The 22561-nt window shown below is 42.5% G+C and overlaps 2 protein-coding genes across 4 annotated transcripts; both read left to right on the plus strand.

Moving 5' to 3' along the window:
- Window positions 1-2820: 2820 nt before the first annotated feature.
- On the plus strand, window positions 2821-9525 carry LOC135110598 (2-aminoethylphosphonate--pyruvate transaminase-like). Its single transcript, XM_064023086.1, has 9 exons — window positions 2821-2931; window positions 4259-4398; window positions 5013-5111; window positions 5622-5738; window positions 6205-6328; window positions 6961-7125; window positions 7401-7560; window positions 8212-8372; window positions 9281-9525. Exons 1-9 carry the CDS (start codon window positions 2916-2918, stop codon window positions 9427-9429), a joined length of 1131 nt encoding a protein of 376 aa, XP_063879156.1. The 5' UTR covers window positions 2821-2915; the 3' UTR covers window positions 9430-9525.
- An 827-nt stretch (window positions 9526-10352) lies between these two features.
- Window positions 10353-21610, plus strand: LOC135110599 (L-threonine 3-dehydrogenase, mitochondrial-like). 3 transcript variants are annotated; one of them, XM_064023089.1, is made up of 9 exons: window positions 10353-10529; window positions 15156-15295; window positions 15645-15758; window positions 17184-17319; window positions 17591-17753; window positions 18784-18898; window positions 19492-19597; window positions 19776-19936; window positions 20313-21610. In XM_064023089.1, exons 2-9 carry the CDS (start codon window positions 15166-15168, stop codon window positions 20456-20458), a joined length of 1071 nt encoding a protein of 356 aa, XP_063879159.1. In that variant the 5' UTR covers window positions 10353-10529; window positions 15156-15165; the 3' UTR covers window positions 20459-21610. The 3 variants fall into 3 exon arrangements, with proteins under 3 accessions (XP_063879159.1, XP_063879158.1, XP_063879160.1); XM_064023088.1 differs by having other exon boundaries at window positions 10354-10709; XM_064023090.1 differs by lacking the exon at window positions 10353-10529 and adding an exon at window positions 11480-12168.
- The last annotated feature ends 951 nt before the right edge of the window (window positions 21611-22561 follow it).

The raw sequence follows: 22561 nt of genomic DNA on the forward strand, positions 1-22561 counted from the left end.
TCCCAGTTCTACATAGCATCCCTTCCCTCGCCTACAACTCTTCATATCTTTCACTTTCACTTTCTCCCAAAGCAGCACTTCTGTTTTTATCTGCCACATGAAACGGCACTGCATTTTTTTTCTCTCCTTTTTTTAATACCTGTGCAGAGTTTTACTTTTCATCTGTCACTTTGTAGACATGTTCAAAATTAAGTGATTTTACTGTACTTTTTTATCTGTATGTTAAAACGTGTTCATTGCATTATGCACACCAATATGACTTACCAGCAAACCATTATTCTCTCTCTCTCTCTCTCTCTCTCTCTCTCTCTCTCTCTCTCTCTCTCTCTCTCTCTCTCTCTCTCTCTCTCTCTCTCTCTCTCTCTCTCTCTCCGGTATGCAGGTCTGGCTGGATGCGGGAGGAGCGCTCAAGGGAGACATGACTAGCATCAACAGATTAACACAACTTCGACTGAAATTAACAACGGATCAACTGGAACAGAATAAACCTGTCAATATTGGTGCCGGCGCTCCGCTCTCTGCACCGCTCCTCCCGTCCCGTGTTGAGCCACTGAATGTTTAGACAAGGCAAGTGATAAAACCATCATCTCCAGTCTGAATCACCTTGTCTTGCATGATCTTGAGAAAAGGTCTACTAATTTTTCTTTTACTTTTTTTTTCACATTTCTCCTTCAGTTAGTTATGATACGCGTAACATTATGAATTTCTCTCTCTGCATTCTGAGCTTTTGTATTGGTGAGCTCTGATATTTGTAACTGACGTGGCCTTCAGCATTTTTTTTTCTTTTTTTTTCCCTTCCCCCTTACATTCCATACAGCTCAAGGTTCCAGACGTCCTGACCACGGCACACCGACACACAGCCTTTGGTGCCTCATCTATAATTCCACGACATGCACCAATGGAATCAATCAATCTCAGAATCGAGTTCCTACTTTATTTTTCAAGACCATGCATTCCTATCATACAGGTTTGAAAAATAAATAAATAAATGAATACTGAATTGGCAATTGAGAGAAAAAAAAACGCAGCCCTGAATATATATTTTTCATAGGTGGAGCCCGCAGACAGGTTGGTCACTTCAGCACGAGCACCTCTTACGTATTCCATGGAAGTTATCACTCCCCTATGCACACAGCGGTTGCCTTTGAAACGAAATACGTGATGCGTTTTAACTCAATAAACAGAACACAAAAGAAGCTTTTAACGTCATTTTATAGGTTGATGGTGTGTGTGTGTGTGTGTGTGTGTGTGTGTGTGTGTGTGTGTGTGTGTGTGTGTGTGTGTGTGTGTGTGTGTGTGTGTGTGTGTGTGTATTTGTAGTAAGCGTATCCTGAAAATCCTCTACTGAACAGCCTTCTATCTGTAAGCGTCGTTCTGTTGCCTTGTGTTCGTCCTCCGCTCAGGCCGGTCTCCTTACTTTGTCAGACATCATTGCCCCTGTGAGCAAGGGGCAGAAGGACTGAGTCAGTCAGCAGGTCTTCCAGCTGGCTTAGGTCTTACGCAGGTGAAGGATCCCTAGGCTACCCATCATGTGTGTGTTAGTTGTTATAGTGCTCGCGGTTTCCTTTAGCTGTCACTCATTGGCGATTTAACTTTTAAATTTTACACTTATAGTACTAAGTAACTTATGAAAAGGAGTTTTTCACCGACTTGAAAAACCAAAGACACTTCATTGTTGCCTAATTCTGGTGTTTGTCACTATATTATCTGATACCAGTCAATGATGCTGAGAGAAAAACACGAAGATATTCAAAGGTTTGAACTAGCATTTCAAGATAACGCAGCGCCCACAACCACACTGACAACATTGCTGCTCACACAACGTAACTCTGGACTGGAATTTACTTTACCTTTTGAGCCAGTTTTTTATTTACCTGCCAACCACTGCCTTCCCTACAGAGGCGTTTTTAGTTACAACGCTTAGCCAGAATGTCCTCACCCCACGACAGCATCCCATGTATCCGGCCACCACCTGGTGTCTCGCTGCAATCTGATATACTCATGTACTGTACAACACCGGCTCCACTCCCTTACCCTCCTCAGCATGTAGAACACTAGAAATATTGAACCATGAGTTGATATATACATGGCACGAGTCTGAATAGAAGAGTTACCTATAAAGTATCGTTTTCTTTAACGCCTTGCAACAAGAAGCTTGATATGATATCCTAGGCTATCATAATTCTTACGCGAGTTACACATATCTAACAAAATCAAGTACAAAAAACAATGTAGACTATAGACGGTAAGAAACGGTCACCATGCAAGGAATCATGTAAATTTCCTTCGCCATAACACTTACGTAAGTGACGCCTGAAGAAGCGAGTCTGTTTCACTAGTGCTGACTGTGGCCAAGAAAGCACAATCTTCATACATTATTATTATGATGTAACGCACTCCTCAAATCTTATACTGTTTTCCCCCTTCAAATTTAACGCGTATATCCTAACATGGCCAGTTCCCACACATTATTGTCTGATAAATGCGTCGAGATACGAATCCAGACCTGTAATGATAATTCTGGTAAAAAAAAAAAAAATCTGTTATCATTAAAGTGTGTTGCAGTACGAAGAACATGAAACGTGTTTTAGTATGAGGAAACAAGAACTACCATTACCAAAAAATTCACGACACAGGCTTTTCCTCAGACACCCGTTAAGCAATGCTCCGAGATGAACGGTTAAAAAAAAAATAGTTATACCGTAATCTTAAACATAAATGACCGATCCGATAAGAGGGACGATGAACAAATGCGAGACCTCCAGCAGCGAGATACATACGGCTGTAATGACCAGGAGACGATAAGAGTGCTACGATAAGATGTTTATGAAAGAGATGGTGGTTTTAAGGAAGAAGAGCCAGTTCGTGTCTACTCCTCGTTCAACCTGGCGCCTCCTTCCCGCTCCGCCATCACCATGTCCTGTGCAGGAGGTAGAGAGAGAGAGAGAGAGAGAGAGAGAGAGAGAGAGAGAGAGAGAGAGAGAGAGAGAGAGAGAGAGAGAGAGAGAGAGAGAGAGAGAGAGAGTGCACATACATGTTTCATCCTCACCACACTCTCTTGCGGTTCATCGAGATTTTATTTCAGCACTGATATTTGTCTCCTCAATTCTGTCATGGGCAGCAAGAAATCATTGAAAGAAATTGCTCTTCCCATATTTCTTTGTTCGTTTGTAGGTTTGTGTTTGCTATTGTTGGGGTTCAATTAAGTGATGGATAGAGCGGCAAGTGACGGGCTGTGTGGGATGACTGGTGCGTTCTGATTGCGGCCACCTGAGAAGTGTTGCGTCACCCACTTCTCGCTGCCTGTTATCGCCTTCACCATGCACTGTAACGCTGAAAGTCTCATAAATTCAAACCTTTATCAACCCTGCAAGTTTTTTTTTTTTTTTTTCTGGATAGCACACCAACGTGGTGACCACAGCGGCTCTAAAATTAAATCAGTAATGTCACAAACATTATAACGCAATATCAATAGTTTGTACATCATAAAATCTATGTAATGCTTATATTACGAAAATATGATCCACAACTGTTCTGAGATAAATCAGTAATGGCATACACTGTTATAATGCAATATCAAACATCTACCGCCTCATAAAGCAGACGCAATAATTATATTAGTAAAATTCTTCACACAATCAGATTTTTTAGTTATATGATGAATTTTCATTAGTATTCCTCCATACATATTTAGTTATAACATACGCCAATAAGTGTGGAGAATAACAAAATACTTTCGCTCACCATAGTCGTGGAAAAGCTTGTCTACTACGACCAGAATGAGTCACCGAGGCTCACTGGAGAGCATGGGCTCGAGTCACAGTACCTGGCCTCGCATGATCACTGAATTCATGTATGTTTCATACCGATTTTTATTCACGTTGTATTTTATACTGTTATATTTAAACGTTTTTGTCAGTAACAATAGGAATACACAAGATAAATTCATTCTCTTTGTCCAGCTATCTGTGTTTCTTCCATGAATAATGTACTATTGTATATTGTCGTAACAACGACACGCTGGGCTTCATATATGAATGACGAGAAATCCAACATAATTCGGCCTATCACAAGTACCAGCCGCGACTTGATAGTTAACTCACAAATCTAAACATCTTAACATTTCCTACAGTTTCGGTAATTAATCTGTAAGGGAGGCGGTCACTTGAGAAAAAGATGACGGGTCTAACAAAAGATAATGAAAGTAAAAGAGCGAGCAGACGTCTAATGTAACTCTGATAACGTTGTTTGTGACCAGGGAAGAAGCTGTTCACGCCGGGCCCGCTGTGCTGCTCCACCGAGGTCAAGGCGGCCATGATGCAGGATTTGGGTTCCCGCGACAAAGATTTCATCGACTGCGTCAAAGAAATCCGCACCTCGCTGCTGGAAATTGCGAAGGTGGGTTTATTTTTTCTTCACCTAAAGAGAGTGTGTGATAATCGATCCTCTTATTCTTATCTCTTTGTTCGAGGACCGTCGTGCTGCTTTTATTACTATGTGTTTGTACTGATGCCCTTGGTTTTTATCTTTCAGTGTTGTTATGAGTTTTGCTGATACTCTTATTTCTTGTGTTGTGAATGTATATCGCCACATTCATGCCTCACAAAATGGGAGCTGAGTAAAAGTTGACAAATGTAAGCCTTCCTGTGCACCTTTTCCTCCAGCGTCATTCTGCCAAATCATGTATCGTATCATATCAACCTTTCTCTTCGGTGCACTTTTTCACCTTGGAGAAGAACATTACGTTCTCAAGGAAATAGCTAAAAACATGCGTCGCACCTCTCCTACATTCAAAAGGCTCTGGTTGAAGTTACACGGGTTTTTAAGTTACACGGGTTTTTAAGGGTGTTTTATGGTTCTAGTGACAGATTTAAAAAAAAATTCTACATTATTAACAACAGAAACAGTCTTGAGAATCTGGCTAATCATCTCTGTGACCTTGGAAAACAGTCATGGTGAGAGAGCAGAGGGTTTCTGATTACGAGCCTTAAAGTTGCGACGGCTGTTTGCAGGTGAGCGAGGATGACTACACCGCCGTGCCCCTGCAAGGCTCCGGCAGCTACTGTGTGGAGGCCGTGCTGCAGACCACCTCGCCAAGGGAAGGAGCCAGGGTACTTAACTCACTAACCTATATATCCGTCACCACCACCACCACCACCACCACCTAGCCGTGGAAAGGGGCCAGGGCGTTTACACCATCTCACGAACACAATCAACACTGTAAGAGATACCACTGTGAAAATTAATCACTGTCCCTGATCATCAACACCACCGTGACACTATTATCATTAACCACCATCCACCACCGCCGAACCACTAACCACTGCAGCAAATTATCACCACCACCATCATCATCGCACCACCACCATCATCATCACCATCATCACCACGAAGGTAACAGTGGTGGCCTCATGTTGAATCAAGGAAGCAGAGGAAGAGAAAAAGAAAAGTAGAACGAGAGGAGGAATAAAACGGGAGACAAAGAGCTTGAGGAGTGTAAAGTAAGGTGAAGTAGTTTTATCGCCACCACCGAATTGATACCATAGACATAACTATAATGCACAAGTAAGGTAGGGTGTGGGGACGGGAAGCAGGAGTCACGCCCCTCCACCTTCCCGCAGGTATTGGTGTTGGCCAACGGAGCCTACGGGAACAGAATGGTGAAGATGTGCAAGTATGCCGGGATCGAGACGCGACACGAGACACACGCTGAGGATGTGCCCATATCTGTGCACGAGGTGAGAGAGAGAGAGAGAGAGAGAGAGAGAGAGAGAGAGAGAGAGAGAGAGAGAGAGAGAGAGAGAGAGAGAGAGAGAACGTGGGGGACAGGAAGGGAGGAAATAGCAATGTCCACAAAATCAGTCTAATTAATCATCTCCCTTTACTTGGTTTTCTCAGTAACTTAAAATACTGACAGTGACAAAAAGATTTACCTAACAACTCAAAAAACTATTCACCAAATGACTCCTTATCGAATTCATGTACACCATACCCCCTCTCCGATGATTTCCGCCCTTGGAGCAACAGACGACACATTTCCCCTCGTCTCGTCAGCTGAAGTGCTATAAGCTAGCACACTAAAGTATCTGCGGTCAGAAAACACGTGCTACTTATAAGCCACAACCAGATCGTCATCAGTTGTTGAGTGTGCATTCAACACAGTCCCCTCAGTTGTTTGTGTGTAACCCTTCGCCATGTCCCCAGGTAAAGCGACTCTTGGAGAAGGACGCTGCGTGGACCACAGTGGCCATAGTACACTGCGAAACGTCCAGTGGAGTGATCAACCCCGTGGAGGAGGTGGGCCTCCTGGTACACCGCTACTGTCCCGGTAACCACTCAGTGTGTGTGTGTGTGTGTGTGTGTGTGTGTGTGTGTGTGTTTGCAATAAGTTTAACGAAAAGTGGCAGTCACGTTACATATCCATTTTCTTTAATTCCACTCCTCAATCCTTCGTTTTGCAAGTTCTAAGTCCATGAGCACCGCCAGACTGTTTAGTATATTGAAAGCGATATTAAATTCAATGCCATTCCTTTTCTGCATTGAAATGGTTTATTTCCTTAAAAAAAAAATAATAATATACATATATATATATATATATATATATATATATATATATATATATATATATATATATATATATATATATATATATATATATATATATATATATATATATATATACTTGAAAACGACATAGAACATTTTACGTAGCGTGATTTTAAATTTTTCATTGTCTTCTTCCATCAGTAAGGAATCAGGCAACGATACTACAGCTCAAACTTCCCAGCTTTCCTCATTTCTCTAGTGTGATCGATTCATGAACACCTGTAGCCTGGTTATCGCACCTCACCCTCAATGTGTCCCTCACTTGTCCACCTCAATTACACACTAAAAAGAACGCACAGACGAAGATACTCACTCATTCTAATGGCTTCAGTCAGTCTTCCTCGGTGTCCTCAGGCGCTGTGTTTTTCGTTGACGCCATGAGCAGCTTTGGCGCCGTGCCTTTGGATCTCACCGCTGCAAGAATCGATTACCTCGTGTCTTCAACCAACAAATGTTTAGAAGGAGTCCCGGGGTTTTCGTACGCCATCTGCAGGAAACAGCATCTCCTCTCCTGTAAAGGTGAGGAAGGTCAGATGGAAGGATGACCAAAGAATTGTATACCGTCCTCAGATTCTTTTTTCATTCTCTAAGATAAAATTGGGGCCCTTCATAAATCAGTGCTACGTACACAGCTCCAACAAGTCATGCAATGCAATGTTCACACAGTTCATGATTTCCATTTTAGTATAACAGGGGGGTCTGGCCAAGGGCAACAACACTGGTAAAAAAGGGCACACTGTAGGTGACAGTTCCTGGAGACAACAATCCAAATTACATTGTGAAGTGTCTTGCAGCAAACTGCCGCGTGATGAGCCTCGACCTGGTGGAGCAGCACCTCAGCCTCGAGAGCAACGGGCAATTCCGCTTCACGCCACCCACGCATACCTTCCTGGCATTCAGGACCGCTATCCGCGAGTACCGAAAGGAGGGCGGCTTGCAGGGCAGGGCGGCCAGGTGTGTATTCACTCACTACTGTGCTCAAAGGGAGTGGAAATGCAAAGAGGTAGTGCGTGTGTCATGGGAGGAGGTGAGATTTTCAAACTGAAATCAATTAGTGACTATGCAAGGCAATCACTTCAGCCACCGAGCCAGGTAGTATTTTACAGGTGTGTACGTATATATGTAGCGAGGGACAGGCTGATACTCTCCCACGACGCCCGTTAAAAGAATATGTGTCCTCACAAAAAGTCATCATTTCAGGATGTGGAAGGATTCAAGCGGCTGCTGACCATTGATGGAGTGGATAACATTTTGCCTCTGACATTTCATTTCGATAAGTTCACAATAATGTCACTATTGTCCATGAAGAAAACTTATTCATAGAAAATTTAATGCAAAGATTTCTTATTCAGATTGTGAAATACTCCAAATGAAACGTGTTTCTTGGAGGTAAAAGCGCAGAGCATGGTGATGATCATTCAAAATGCTGTGCTGCCATGAACAGCTTAAAACGATAGACATAACAGACATAATATGAACATTTTATAAATTGTTGTCAAGTTTACCTCAAGTCGCAGAAACTGCTTCGTTACAGGTACTGCCTTGTGTCACAGGTACTGCTAGGTGTCACAAGTACTGTCTTGTGTCAGCCAGGTGTTGTTACAGGTATTGTGAAAACCAGCGCCTGCTTTTGGAAGGCATGGGTCGTCTTGGGTACCGCCGTCTGGTACAGCCGCAGCACGCCAGCTACATCATCACCGCCTTCCTCTACCCGACACACCCTAACTTTGACTTCAAGATCTTCTATACGAAGCTGGCAGAGAAAGGTGAGCGGCCCCGAGAATTAAAGGAAGAGGAGAACTGTCAAAGTTTTGATAATTATTGATAATTTATTTTCTTTAATGAGCTCCATCCGCACCAGATAAAGCAACTCAGCACTGTTCACACGGGGCGTTTTGCACTGTGCAGTTGTAAGCGTCTCGTGTGAACAAGCGCCTTATGTAGACCCGTCCATTTGACGCCAACAAGCAGCCCGTAAAGGCTGGGTAACAAAGAGCGCGCACACACACACACACACACACACACACACACACAGCATGCTCGGCTCACAATCGAAAACGCCTGGGTTCGAGTCCCGGGCGCAGCGAGGCAAATGAACGAGCTTCTTAATTAATGTGTAGGCAATGTTCATCCTGCAGCAAGTAGGTACGGGACGTAACCCGAATGGTTGTGGCCTCGCTGTCCCGGTGTGTGGTGTGTGAGTGGTCTCAATCCTACCCAAAGATTAATTAATATCAAAATTATCTCACCTCACGCACCAAACTTTACGTATATAGCATGGTATTTCTCCTTTCTCTTTTCTTTTTTTTTTCTTCTTCATATCCACCCTTATCAGAACCTTTCCAGGCTTTCCAATTCTACGGGAATCATGTTGTCCCCCTGCAACTGTTCCCTGACGCTGCCATGACGGGCCCTCCTGTACTCTATCCTGATCTAACACGTAGTGTACCAGTTCTAGTCGTCCAGCAAGTACCCTCGTAACAGCCAAAACATATCCTGCCAGATATCTATATACTCCTACAGCAACACCAGCCGCAGGATCATTAAATGCAATAACAGCACCAGCACCAGCGGAAGAAACACCACCACCACCACCACCAGTAGTAGTAGTAGTAGTAGTAGCGATTCAATGATGACAATGTTTATAAGAAGGTAGCACGCCCCTCCCCTTCAGGCAAGGTGATCTACCCCGGGAAGGTGACGCGCGCAGACTGTTTTCGAGTGGGCAACATCGGCCACCTCTTCCCTGCCGACATGACGGAGCTGCTGCACTGCGTGGAGGAAGTGATGCGCGAGATGGGGCTGCCCGTGCCGCTTGAATGATGCATCTCCCCACCAAACACACACACGCACACACGCACACACATGGAAACATACACATACTTACATATAGTTAATGAGAAAATAAATTCCTGTCTCACATTAGATAGTTTCCTTCATCTCTTTTTTTTTCAGATGGTCTTGCGTTATAATTACTTGTCAAACTTATCTCACTTAATTTTGTTTTTTCTCATAGATAGTTTTAAACTTTCTATAAAAATCAGCAATTGTCAAATAGTTGAGGATTTTCTGTGAGCAGCTAGCGATCGGCCGAGTCCGCACTGGTGCAGCACGACCGGTACCTCTTAAATGTTTCTCCGATTCGTTAGATACTGCACTTGACCGGAATCATTGTCCCAGACCGGGTGTCTTGGACGGAGGAGCTAAAATATTCGACAACACGCTTAAAAAAACGTGCCTGCCATCGGGGAAACCAAAGGTTTTACGTAAGTCTGCCGCTTCCGAGTGTTGATGACTCAGCCGGCCCAAACACACACACACACACACACACACACACACACATGTGCCACAGTGCCAAATGGAGATATCAACACCGCAACAATCAATAAACACCACTAATGTGACGTGAGGGCGACAAGAGCTTCCATTCTCTCTTATTCCTCTTGTCTGATCATTTTAAACAATAAAGAAAGGAAACCGCGGCGCCAAAATGTGACGTTCTGAGGGAAGAAAATAGAGGCCGGATGTGGTGTCGTGTGTCAAGCAGTTCACGAAGTCGAGATCTTTGGTTGGCACGATCATCCCACAATGATAAGTATATAATACAAAACATAAGAAAACCTGGCCGTGTGTGTGTGTGTGTGTGTGTGTGTGTGTGTGTTTGAGAGAGTGCATTCTCGCGCGCGCACGTGTGTGTGTGTGTGTGTGTGTGTGTGTGTGTGTGTGTGTCAGAAAGCGGGTGCTGGTAGAGCCCAGACAGGGCATGAGAGCGGGTCAGTTTGTGGCAAGCTGCCCGGAGGTGGAGACTGTTTCGGATCCTCTCCAGAGGCTCAGCGCCCCGGCTCACACCGCCCGGCATCACAAGTCGCGCTTCAATAGCAACTTACTCGCTCGCCGCGGTCTGCCTCTCATTGATCTCTTCAGTAAGAGTACTCCATAAATACTGTGTCTGATTAAAGGGCGACGTATTGCATGGTTAGTGTGCCTGGATGCGACCAAGAGTGTGAAGAAAAATACAGGGAGACTTAATTTCAGCAAGAATTTAATCAAGTGATAAAACTAAGCGGCGGCGGCGAAGGGAGCAACGGCGGCCGGTACAGAAGGTGGGTAAGGAGGCGGCCTGATCGCTGGTAGGTGATTCACATAACACATTCATACACGCCTCAATGAATTTTCCCTTCATTCCGAAAACGCTGCGCAATTCGAATGCTATTTTATGTTATGTTACCATTTCAGTAAATTCTCTCTCTCTCTCTCTCTCTCTCTCTCTCTCTCTCTCTCTCTCTCTCTCTCTCTCTCTCTCTCTCTCTCTCTCTCTCTCTCTCTCTCTCTCTCTGTAGTTTCACGGTCTTTCCACAACCTTGTCTCTCCACCTCCCTGCTTCTCTACCCAGTTACCAATCCCCTGCTTCTTCACCTCTCTATCTCTCCATCTCCTTGTTTCTCCATCCCTCTGCCTCTCCACCATCCTGTTTTCTCATCCCTTCCTCTTCACCTCTCCACCTCCCTGCCTCTCGTCCTCCCTTCCTCTCGACCTCCCTGCCTATCCCCCCTCCCTGTCTCCCCACCTCCCTTCCTCTCCACCTCCCCGCCTCTCCTTCCCCTCTCACTAGGTTCATCCGTAACCTGCAATTTCTCTACAAAAAAAAGAAAGTGGGAGGTAACATAATTGGGTGCTGGAGGCAACTACCATCACCATCTCCGGACATTCCTTGCAAACAAACTTCCATACCGCTTCTATCTGGATTTATCTCTCATTTTTCTGTTGTGTCGGCGAACAAGTGATACGAATGTTACAAATATAACGGTGAATAGAATATATGAAGGAAGATCGTATGTGAACACTGTGCAAGAAAAGAAGGACCTCGCCTTTTCACCTTCACTGACGGTGGTACAGATGGCACGTCAAGCAGACACACCGGTCCCACAGCCTCAGGCCAGTGGAGTTCTTCGGCTTGCACAGAACAATTCTGATCGAGAGTCAAGCCATCATCTGACGGAGCCTCAGAGAAAAGTTGGCTACATCACATTTTTCATCAAGAATAATTATACAGCAGAATTTAAAAAAACGTTTGACGTTGAGAAAGTGCAGGACGGTGCTGGACTAGCGAGTGCAAGCAGAGGAGGCGTAGCAGAACAATGGGCGCTCGGGGAAAGCAAGACATGAGATTACGTGTTGTGACAATAGCAATCTCCGTGAAGATAATATACTACGCTATTTAAATCAAAGTATACAATACCCACTTGCGGGAAGCAGTAAAGGATTTTCAAAGAAACAACTCGCACAGAGTAAGGAGCAGATGGCGGTGTACTGCAGGCGACTATTGTGTAAGACGGAGACTGGGTGTGACCTGTTGGATTCGGTGAGCGCATTACCAGCAGTGCGTGGTCATGCAATCTAGCGAAAGGCAGCGTACAGGGAAGCAGCGCCCTCGTTCATCAAATGCCCAAAGGTGATGGAGGCAAGACCTTTCCCCGCTATTCACCGAAGGAATGACGGATGGTGGAACACCAAACGAAGACTATAAATACACCCTGCATCGCTGCAGCCTCAGTCCCAGAGGTACATCTACGACACCTCATACCAGCTCCCGTGACACGCATCATCGTCAAAGGAAGCAGAAAAATCTGTAGAAAGTGTCAGTGGTGCTAATTATAGGCCACGAAGTAGTAGCGGCATCTGTGTTATTCTGGGCGAGGTCTGCCCGGCAGACACCCCCTGAAAATCGTCAGCAGATTGGTTCGATGAGCAGTGACGTAGCGCACCATGACTGGCTGATTGGCGCAACTAGCACGAGGTCCCTTAAATAATATACATATATATATATACATATATATATATATATATATATATATATATATATATATATATATATATATATATATATATATATATATATATATATATATATATATATATATATATATATATATATATTCTTCTGCGTCTGAAGTTTTATTCTTACTCTATCTCGCTATTGTGGTTAAGGCCACCGGGTGCAATGATGCAATCGTGCTACTGTAAAGAGGCAGCTGACGGCAAACTGAAAGAGAAGCTTTCATCCGAGTTAATTGTTGAAAACCTTTCAAGTCTCGTTTACAGTCCCAAGCAGCAAGAAAGCTGAGGAGGAAAGGGTGGCAGAGAGCTTGCTGCACGAGGAGGAGCCAACGGGCATGGCAAGCAAAGGGATGAATGGCACATTAAGATCCTTTCGGAAGGCACATAATATGAACTTTACTCACGACAAAAGTCTGTGTATGGCTGCCACACACAAGACAGGAAAGTTCTTCCGCACCTCACATTTAAGAGGATGTCGCAGCAGGAAGACTGACGTCACTGTCATTGTGCCTGAGAAACGGGAGCGAAATGAAATCAAACGCCGATGACATGACCAAACAATTTACCTGGCTAGCCTCAACACCTGGCGCTATGACCTCGCGGCCTAGCCAGACACCGACGTGCTCTGTTACCGTCCCAAGGTAAAAACTCCAACGCCCTCCCGCTCCACTCCAAAGCCGCTCCCATCCAACTTATTTTCTCTCTCTCTCTCTCTCTCTCTCTCTCTCTCTCTCTCTCTCTCTCTCTCTCTCTCTCTCTCTCTCTCTCTCTCTCTCACACACACACACACACATACACACACACACATATATATATATATATATATATATATATATATATATATATATATATATATATATATATATATATATATATATATATATATATATATATATATATATATATATATATATATATCATAGTGTGGGATCCCGCTGAGCGCACGATTGTCTCCAGCCTCAGCGTTGCCAACAGCCATGCCTGACGCCCCTCCACCACCAAACGACCACGCGACGGATTTGGATCCTGTGACCCCACGTGGCGGGGGATCGCTAGAGGACTCGTGTGTGTCTGTCTCCCACACTCGACATGCAACAAGTGATTGCTCTTCGACTAAAGTGTGCATTTGCGAGAAAATACACACACACACACACACACACACACCACCACCACCCTGGTATTTGGTCCTCACCACACTCATGTATGTATGTATGTACCCTGAGCCGTGTTTTAGCAGCCCGCCAACATACGTCGTCCACGCTGCTCCCTACTATTGCAACAAGCAAGCTGTGGATACACCTTGCGGCACAATGAAATGCGGTAACAGTTGAACTGCCTCCTCAAATGAGTTTTTTTTTTTTTTTCCGAGAATTCTGAAGAGGAAGCCGCTCATCTCTTTCCTGCTGGTAAATATGTAAAATACAATAAAAACACGTCACTTAGAGCGGCGTGCGCGCAACAGAGACACGCCAAGCGAAGGACGGCCCGGGCACGCCACACAGCTTCTAGTGCCAGCCCGTCCACCCCTCCTCCCACCACGCCCATGTATTTACCTAACCTGCTCCGCCCAGCTGTCCTCGCTTCCCATTGGCTACAGGCCACAGCATGCTAGCCGATTGGCACACCTCTTGGCACTGTCTCTTTCCGTGCCCTTGACCCTCCTGGCATGAATCCTAGCATCATTACCGCCACCACCACCATTACTAACACTTTTTTTGTTTCCGCCACGTATATTCTCTCTCTCTCTCTCTCTCTCTCTCTCTCTCTCTCTCTCTCTCTCTCTCTCTCTCTCTCTCTCTCTCTCATGATGATGATGATATTAGTAATATCGTAATTATTTTTATCATTATTATTATTATCATTAATGTTGTTGTTGTTGTTGTTGTTGTTGTTGTTGTTGTTATTGGTGTTGTTATTGTTGTTGTCACTACTATCATCATTACTGTTATTACAGTTGTTAGAATTACTGCCATTAACACAATATTTGCCATCGTAAATACTGAACTGTCGTTACTATTGACGTTGCTGTTCCTTCCACTACTGATGACTGCTAATGACGATGATGATGGCGCGTGATGATATCAATGACGGTGGCAGCGGGTTGTGGTAATGGGGATGAAGGTGATGGTGGTACCCCAAGCCCTTAGGCAAAATATACGTTTCAAACTCGCTTTCGGCTGCAATAAAACCACCAGCCTTTCCTGCTTAGAGTGCACCGTGCGGCTCACTGAGACAGCTGCTTTGGTTCCTTTGCTGTCCTGTCATTCTCGGCATTATAAGGAAAACCAGACCAATGATATAAACATCCTCTTGCATGAATGCATCCTCCACCGTCTTTTTGGCCTCGCTCTACACCCCTCTACGAATCTGACGATAATACAGAAACCTATATTAGCTATGTTGTAAACTAAGGTATTTCTTTCACTGAGATATGCAATTCACAGCACTAGAAGTAATCCATGAAATCTTTATCAGCACTTACAAGAAAAAAGGATCTAAAAAGAATACAATTTGCAGTTTCCAGGTAGTATAAGTATAATAAGTGAGGGTGGCTGTACAGCAAGAAAAGATGTATCAGAATAGTTAGTGATTAAGAAAAGAAATACCAAATACTAGTGAAAGGGTTAATCCTAGTACCACCATTAAAAATTACTATTACTTTTATTAGCATCGATATAATCATCACTATCTTTAATATTTCCCTTTGCCAGGAGGAGCGCGATGGCAAGACTAGCGTGGGTGACATCACGGGCACGTCACTCTTGGCTGACATCACAAGCGCAGCAATGTTGGCTGAACACCCGCAGACACTACCACCCAAACGGCGACCCTCCCAGGATACTGATTACAGGTGAGCCATCGCCCTGCTCAAATAGAGTGAGGCGCCGAGAACATGGGGACGCTGCAGCGGTGATGGCAGGGGGCGGTGGAGAGTGGATGGTGCAAGAGAGATAGATGGGAACGGTGGGGAGTGGGTGGTGTTGGGTGATGACAGGAGACGATGGGGAGTGGGTGGTGTAGGGGTGATGGCAGAGGGTGGTGAGGAGTGATGGTGCAAGGGAGATGGATGGGAGTAGATGCACGCCAACTAACAACAATAATAATAATAATAATAATAATAATAATAATAATAATAATAATAATAATAATAATGTGGCAGTAGTCAATAAAACCCCCTAATGAGCATCACACCTCGACAGGCAGCTTGGGTCAGCTGGGCACAGGCCTGGCGAAGTTGCTGCGAGGTAAATATGGAACACAGAACGTCATCATGTCTGACATCGTGAAGCCCACAAAGGACATCGTCAACTCGGGTAAGTCCATCTCCTGTTCCACGGCTTTTCTGTGCTGACATCCAAGGAGTAAAGACTATAAGAGAAAATAAATACGTGGTGAACTATCATTACCTTTATCTAATCCTTGCTGACACATACACATACACACACTAAAATACTCCATTTTTTCGTCTTTTTTTTTTTTTTTTTTTTTTTTTTGGTATATATCATTTTAAATCGTACTTTTTTTGACATTTCCGTTCAGGCCTTAATTTGATACATACAAGTTCGATTAACATCCTTCGTTTCCAAGGCCAAGATCTAAAGAAAGAAAGAAGGCTTGGCCACGCCCAGCCATCCTCACCCTATAGGGACAGACCTGAGGCGTCATCAAACTACCTTCACAAATCACTCCCCATAGAGCACAGGAAAATACATGGGATATGCTAAATTTGAACCTCTGAAGTTGCTATAAATAAAGTTTAAGACATAATAAAGCTCATAATATTTTTTTGTTTTCATGTATAGAGATGTGCATTGCTTCAAACCACATCATTCCCACTCGTAAAGTCTCAAACTAGAGCACAACTAGAACACACTGAACAATGACATGCTGCATAATGGATCTGAAGGCTCAAATAAATCTGAGCTCCAGGAGAAAGGCGCCGTGTCGGGATCAAATATGAGGTCCGAGCATGAGAGTCCAGCATGTAACTGATCGAGTAAAGAAGTGCACACCATGCTCAAGTGGGATTGTGGGGCATCTGTGTTTGGGTCATTATACCACTTTATTCCACTTCTTTCATTAATTACTGGTGATTGTATAAGTTACCCCATTACTATAAACACATTCTACTTCATTTTCTGTCATGACACTGATAATGTTCACTCGTTCAAGCAGGTCTGAGACGCCCCTGTTTTGGAGTCAGATGACATCGTACAACCTCTTAACACTGTATAACCTCAAACTAAGAGACAACCAGAATACACTTAGTACAAAGAAATACTGAGCAATTGATCTGGAAGTTTAAATAAGTCTGGGGGTGGGGAGAAAAAGCACTGTGCTTGGGAACGAATCTAGGAAAACCCATCCAACAATGAGGTTCACCCATGAACATACAGAGTTGTGGGAATGTGTTTGCAGTATCTTTAATGAATGATCCCAATACTTAATGAGAGAAAACATGCTGAGTTGCAACCTTCCTTTCTAAAAACCTCAAAACATTTCTCAAGAAAATGTGGATTTGAGAAAACTTTTTTGTGATTTATTGCGAGTCAGATGGATCAATTATAGCCTGTCACATGTATCTATTTGCTAAGTAGAATAACATCATCATAGGCATTACGCATATGTCTTTGTGACGAGAGTAGCTGAAGTGAGCAGGCCTTCCTTCTGCATATTTGCTCACCAATAAATCATGTGATCCTCTAATTCACTAAGGCCTCCTTCCCAAACCCTTGCAGGTCCTTACGTGTTTGCTGATATCCTCGACTTCAAGTGCCTTCAAGAGATCGTGGTCACCTACAGAATAGACTGGCTGGTGCATTTTTCAGCGCTTTTGTCAGCAATAGGCGAGCAGAATGTCCCTCTTGCTATCAGGTAGAGTAAAAGGAAAAGAGAAAAGAAAAAAAGCAGAGAATGGTGGAGTAATGCAGGAGGAGGCACAGGGAGTTGAAGAAGAAAGTGACTGGGAGAGCAAATATGGGATTGACTTTCATAAATCCTTTAAATCTGCATGTCTAGCTGTACATTACATTAAAAAGTAGCTTGGAACAAGTTATTTTGCTTCTCAGTATTAAATTATCCCAATTAGACCATTATTATTACTAAGGCTGATCACTCATGCCCTTGCATGGCATCATCTTGCCAGAGTGAACATTGAGGGGCTGCACAATGTGATGGAGCTCAGCAAACAGTACAACCTTCGCGTCTTTGTGCCATCTACCATTGGTGCCTTTGGTCCAGACTCCCCAAGAAACCCAACACCCAACCTCACCATCCAGCGGCCCAGAACAATCTATGGTGTGAGCAAGGTAAGGTGCCCAAGTGCAACCCACTTGTACAGTATCTGTATGGATTCCTGAATCCTCAAAATTTTGTTCTTTAGTCTTGCTGTTGGCTGTCAGTACCTCCATCATGCAATATTACTAATGAAGTTATGAAGCAGTGTTTAGTAAAGCTCCAGTGGTCTTCAAGTTCACATATTAGTCCTTCACCTGATTAAGAACTTATCACAATGCTCTCTTGGGAAAGTGAATGAGGTAAGAGTTCTTTGGATTTAAGCAACAAATGCATCGGTACACGTCATTTATTTTCTGTATATATATATATATATATATATATATATATATATATATATATATATATATATATATATATATATATATATATATATATATATATATATATATATATATATATATATATATATATATATATATATTTTTTTTTTATCTCTGCTTCTGCTGCCTTCTTGAATGGCACCTGCAGTTGCCTTTAAGAAACTGAGGAAAAAAAAATCATAAACTCTCAAGTCAACTCATGCTGGTGATGGCAGCATGGGTTGACTCAAGAGGCAGGTTCATATCAAGGGATGTCTTGTGTGATCAATGTAGTGATTCAGAGGAAATCAGTATTGTATTATGAAATCTGAAGGGATTTTTTCTTTATATAATGTTCAGATATTATCCTAATCCATTTCCAAATTTGATGAGACTGATATATTTCTGTACTATCATGGTCCTGTCATTCCCAAGACAGGACTGGATTATCAAGCCTTTCTGATTGCTCAAGACAGAATTCAACTTAGTCTGTGCTGAATTAGATGCTTCTAAAGATCTGTAGTGCATGCATACAACATCACAAAGTATGAGATTGATTTCTTTTACTTTGCTCTAAACCAACAAGCTTTCCTGAGATAATTTTCCTAGTTTGTGATATGATTCCTTTTTAATGTCTAGGTTTTTCTCATCACCATCTGCATCTTCCTCTCCTACCTTTTCTCTCATGACTCACTCTCCATCCTCTCCTATCTGCAAGCACAACACCACTCTCCTTCCCCAGGTACATGCTGAGCTGCTGGGCGAGTACTACCACCATAGGTTTGGTCTGGACTTCCGCTGCCTACGTTTCCCAGGTGTCATCTCTGCAGACACCATGCCCGGGGGAGGCACTACAGGTGAGGCTTCACAGGGACACTGCTCTCTACCTGGAAGGATGAGGGAGGTGTGAGAAGCAATCTTGGAGAGATACAATGAGGAGGAGGGGGAGGAGGAGGAGGGGGAGGAAGATAATGATGGTAATGATGAGGAGGAGCACAGTTGGAATACCAAAGAGAGCGGTAAAAGAAGCACACTTCCACACCACCACTGCTACCAGCAAACTGCCAAACTGCCACACTGTGAAAGACAAAACAGCCCCAGGTGTCTGACACCTGTGCCTGCTGCCTTGTGGGATGGCCATTGTGTTAGCAGCTCAGATACCTCTGTATAGCAATGCAACAGTAATGTGAGATGAACTGAATATGAAAACACCACTAATAAAGCATATGGTAAGAGCATTCTTTCTTCAAGATAAGTTACAACTGAGGTATGCACAATGTATCAGTTCATGTTGCAATACAGTTATGGAAAAATATTTCAAGTTAACAAAAGCAAGTATTTTATAGGTAGCCAATCATGTTGGTTTAGAAAAATATGTTTTAGAGAATATTCTTAATGTACTGCATTCCCAGAGGCAAATGCCCACTCCATACATTGGTCTCTTCTCCAGATTATGCTGTGCAGGTATTTCATGATGCTATTGAGGGACGAGAGTTCGAGTGTTACCTGAGGCCAACCACTCGGCTCCCAATGATGTACATTGATGACTGTCTCAGGTGAGTAACATCAAAATAACCACCAATAACAAGAGATATCAGTTCAACTTGTGAAATTAGCTAAACTTTGCCATTCGAGCATCACATAGCCAGCCAGAGCAGCACCCCATCAATGAACACCCCAAGTATGCACCTAATGCCATGTTACAACCTCTTGCTACTTGCTTTTTTTCTTCAGGTCACTGTGGGAGATGCTGGTGGCTCCTGAGGAGAAGCTCAAACGACGCACCTACAATGTCACTGCCATGAGCTTCTCCCCTGAAGAAATTGTATCAGCTGTGAGGAAACATTTCCCAGACCTAAAGGCCACCTACAAGCCAGACTCCAGACAGAACATTGGTGAGCTTCTCCAACTTATTTGTATTTATTTCAGGAGAGAAGAAAATTTAAAGCAGCTTTGTCCTTCACAGACTTAGCAACTAAAGTAGTGAAGAATGAGTTCAGCAATAGAGTGAAAAATTATCCTTTTCACCATCACCTTGATGTGGCAACTGTAATACACTAACTAAGAGAGAAATTACATGCAATCCCATTTCTCTCGCAGAATAAGCTCATTTCCTCCCCATAGTTAAATCATTAAATTGACAAGAAAGAGAGGGATATGAAAGGTGTTAAAAAGAGAGACAGCTTAAAAGATCAGTCTTTTGCTATAACTGACATACTCTTTGACTCGCTTCCGTTTCATTTATTAATCTACATTTCCAACTCCTTGCAGCGGACACATGGCCTGAGATCTTTGATGACAATGAGGCTCGCTGGGACTGGGGCTGGCAGCATCACTATGACCTGGAGGCCATGTGTGAAATCATGTTCACTCTCCTTCAGCAGCAGCAGCAGATGGAAAGTGTTTCAGGGAGGTGACTGCCCTGCATAGGGTTATGAGTATTTGTGTGTGTGAGTTATTAGAGTGTTATAGTGCTAGACTCATGGGAGGTTTTTAACTGAAGGTGTTTAGATAACACTATCATGTTACTCAAAATAGTGTGTGTGTGTGTGTGTGTGTGTGTGTGTGTGTGTGTGTGTGTGTGTGTGTGTGTGTGTGTGTGTGTGTGTGTGTGCATGTGTGTGTGTGTGTGTGTGTGTGTGTGAATATGTGTGTGCATGAAGATGGATACTATGTAAATTAGCAGACTACCATATTTTCTTTGTCAGTATCCTCTTAATCACTTTGTTTCTCTTTTACAAATAGTATTTCCCTCCAGCATGATGCTTCTGTATTATTAAAATGTTTTGAAAGTTCTATATCTTCATATGGAACATTTGCCTGTCTTTGCAAACCACTAGTTCTTAAATACCAATGCATAGTAACTTTTCTATTTTCACAAACCACTTACATACTTGTGTAGTCTTTATGTATTTGTAGAGCTTAGTTGTATTTGCATACAACATATATCATGACAGTATTACATAATTTTAGGATGCCTCACTTATCTCTACATATCCCATTTACTAGAAATTCTAGGCAGTTAGTGCACAAACTTATCTTTCAATTTTTTGTTCCATTCTAAGAGAATGTTCACAAATGTACAAACCCACCAAAGTGATGTGATTGCATGAGAGCAAGATGGACTATTGAACTGTGAATGTTTTCCTCCCCAGTGTAATCATTAGGGCAAGTAATACATAGTGCACTAGTCTGGTTCTTATAATAATGTATTAGTGTTTTTAATTTAGGTCTATGCAAATTTGATAAAATCAGTCACTGGAAGACAGTAAATGATATTTGGATGTATATACTACTTTTTTTTTCAAGTCCAACACATTTAAGCACAAAGCTTGCCATGCCTGTATCATGTCATGGAACATGATTGGTCAGCAACCAAATTATTTGTAAAGGAAAAATTAACTGGAAAGAAATTCCATGGCTTGTTTTTTTTACTTACATGACAATGATCAATGAGGATTATTTTTTTGTTAAAAAAAAATATTCATCTACTTCATTAAATTTCATTGCAGTCAATGTAATACATGCCTAAATTATAATAAAAAAGACAAGTTTGTTAATAGATAAAACTGAATTTTATTTTCCATTTTAAGCAACCGTGTTTGGTAGTGTGCGCATAAAAGACAGAAGCTGGGAGTAAATACAAAGAGTATGCTTGTTACAAGCAGTGAAGGTGATGGTTTTAATTGCCCATATCAGCTAAGAGTTTAATTTCCTAAAGAAAATGACTTATACCATGAAACATTAGTATTTTCCTACAACAAAATGGCATGGAATAGTTGTATACTTTAACAGTATTATAAATGATTATGTAGAATTCCAACACATAAATTAATGCAAGTAGATCTTTTTTTTTTCATTGCCCCTCCAAAAGAATGAATAACTTGAATACTTAAGGTGATGTTCTGATACTTGTTTATAATATTGATTAACTTGTTTGAGCGCAGATGTGCTTAAGTGGCTGTGGTACACGAATCAAGTCACAAATACTAAAAGGTAGACCCCTAAAATACTAGACACGTTGCCTTCCCGCCCTTAAACTTGCTACCTCCAGCACGCCCTCGCCAGTGTGGTGCAGTAGCCCACGCTTCCCCATCACCTGAGCTCTGTCCATAGTTGTAACTACGATAATGTAACCTTTGGAGCTAAAAGCCGAACATTTTATCATATAGAAGGGTGAAAGATAAGTCATTTAAATACTCCCATTATTTTTTTTTTTCACTTTCTTATTTTTAATTAGTAAAAACTTTTTTTTTTTTTTTGCTATTAATTATTGACTAAACAGTAAGTTAGCTTTTAGAATACAATAATACTGAAACAATGTTATGAGCGAAACAAAGTCCATGTGTACCAGTAATGTGTTCTTACAAAAAAATAAAATAAAATAAATAAAATAAATTAATAAATAATAAATAAAAGCGTTTTTTGTAGTGTACGAGTCTCTCCTTAATCATCTTTCACCTTCTGCGCCTTCACCGGATCACCACCTGCCTCCGTGCATTGTGCAACCCCGCACTGTG

This window comes from Scylla paramamosain, chromosome 20 (genome assembly GCF_035594125.1).
Source record: "Scylla paramamosain isolate STU-SP2022 chromosome 20, ASM3559412v1, whole genome shotgun sequence".
Lineage (NCBI taxonomy): Eukaryota > Metazoa > Arthropoda > Malacostraca > Decapoda > Portunidae > Scylla > Scylla paramamosain.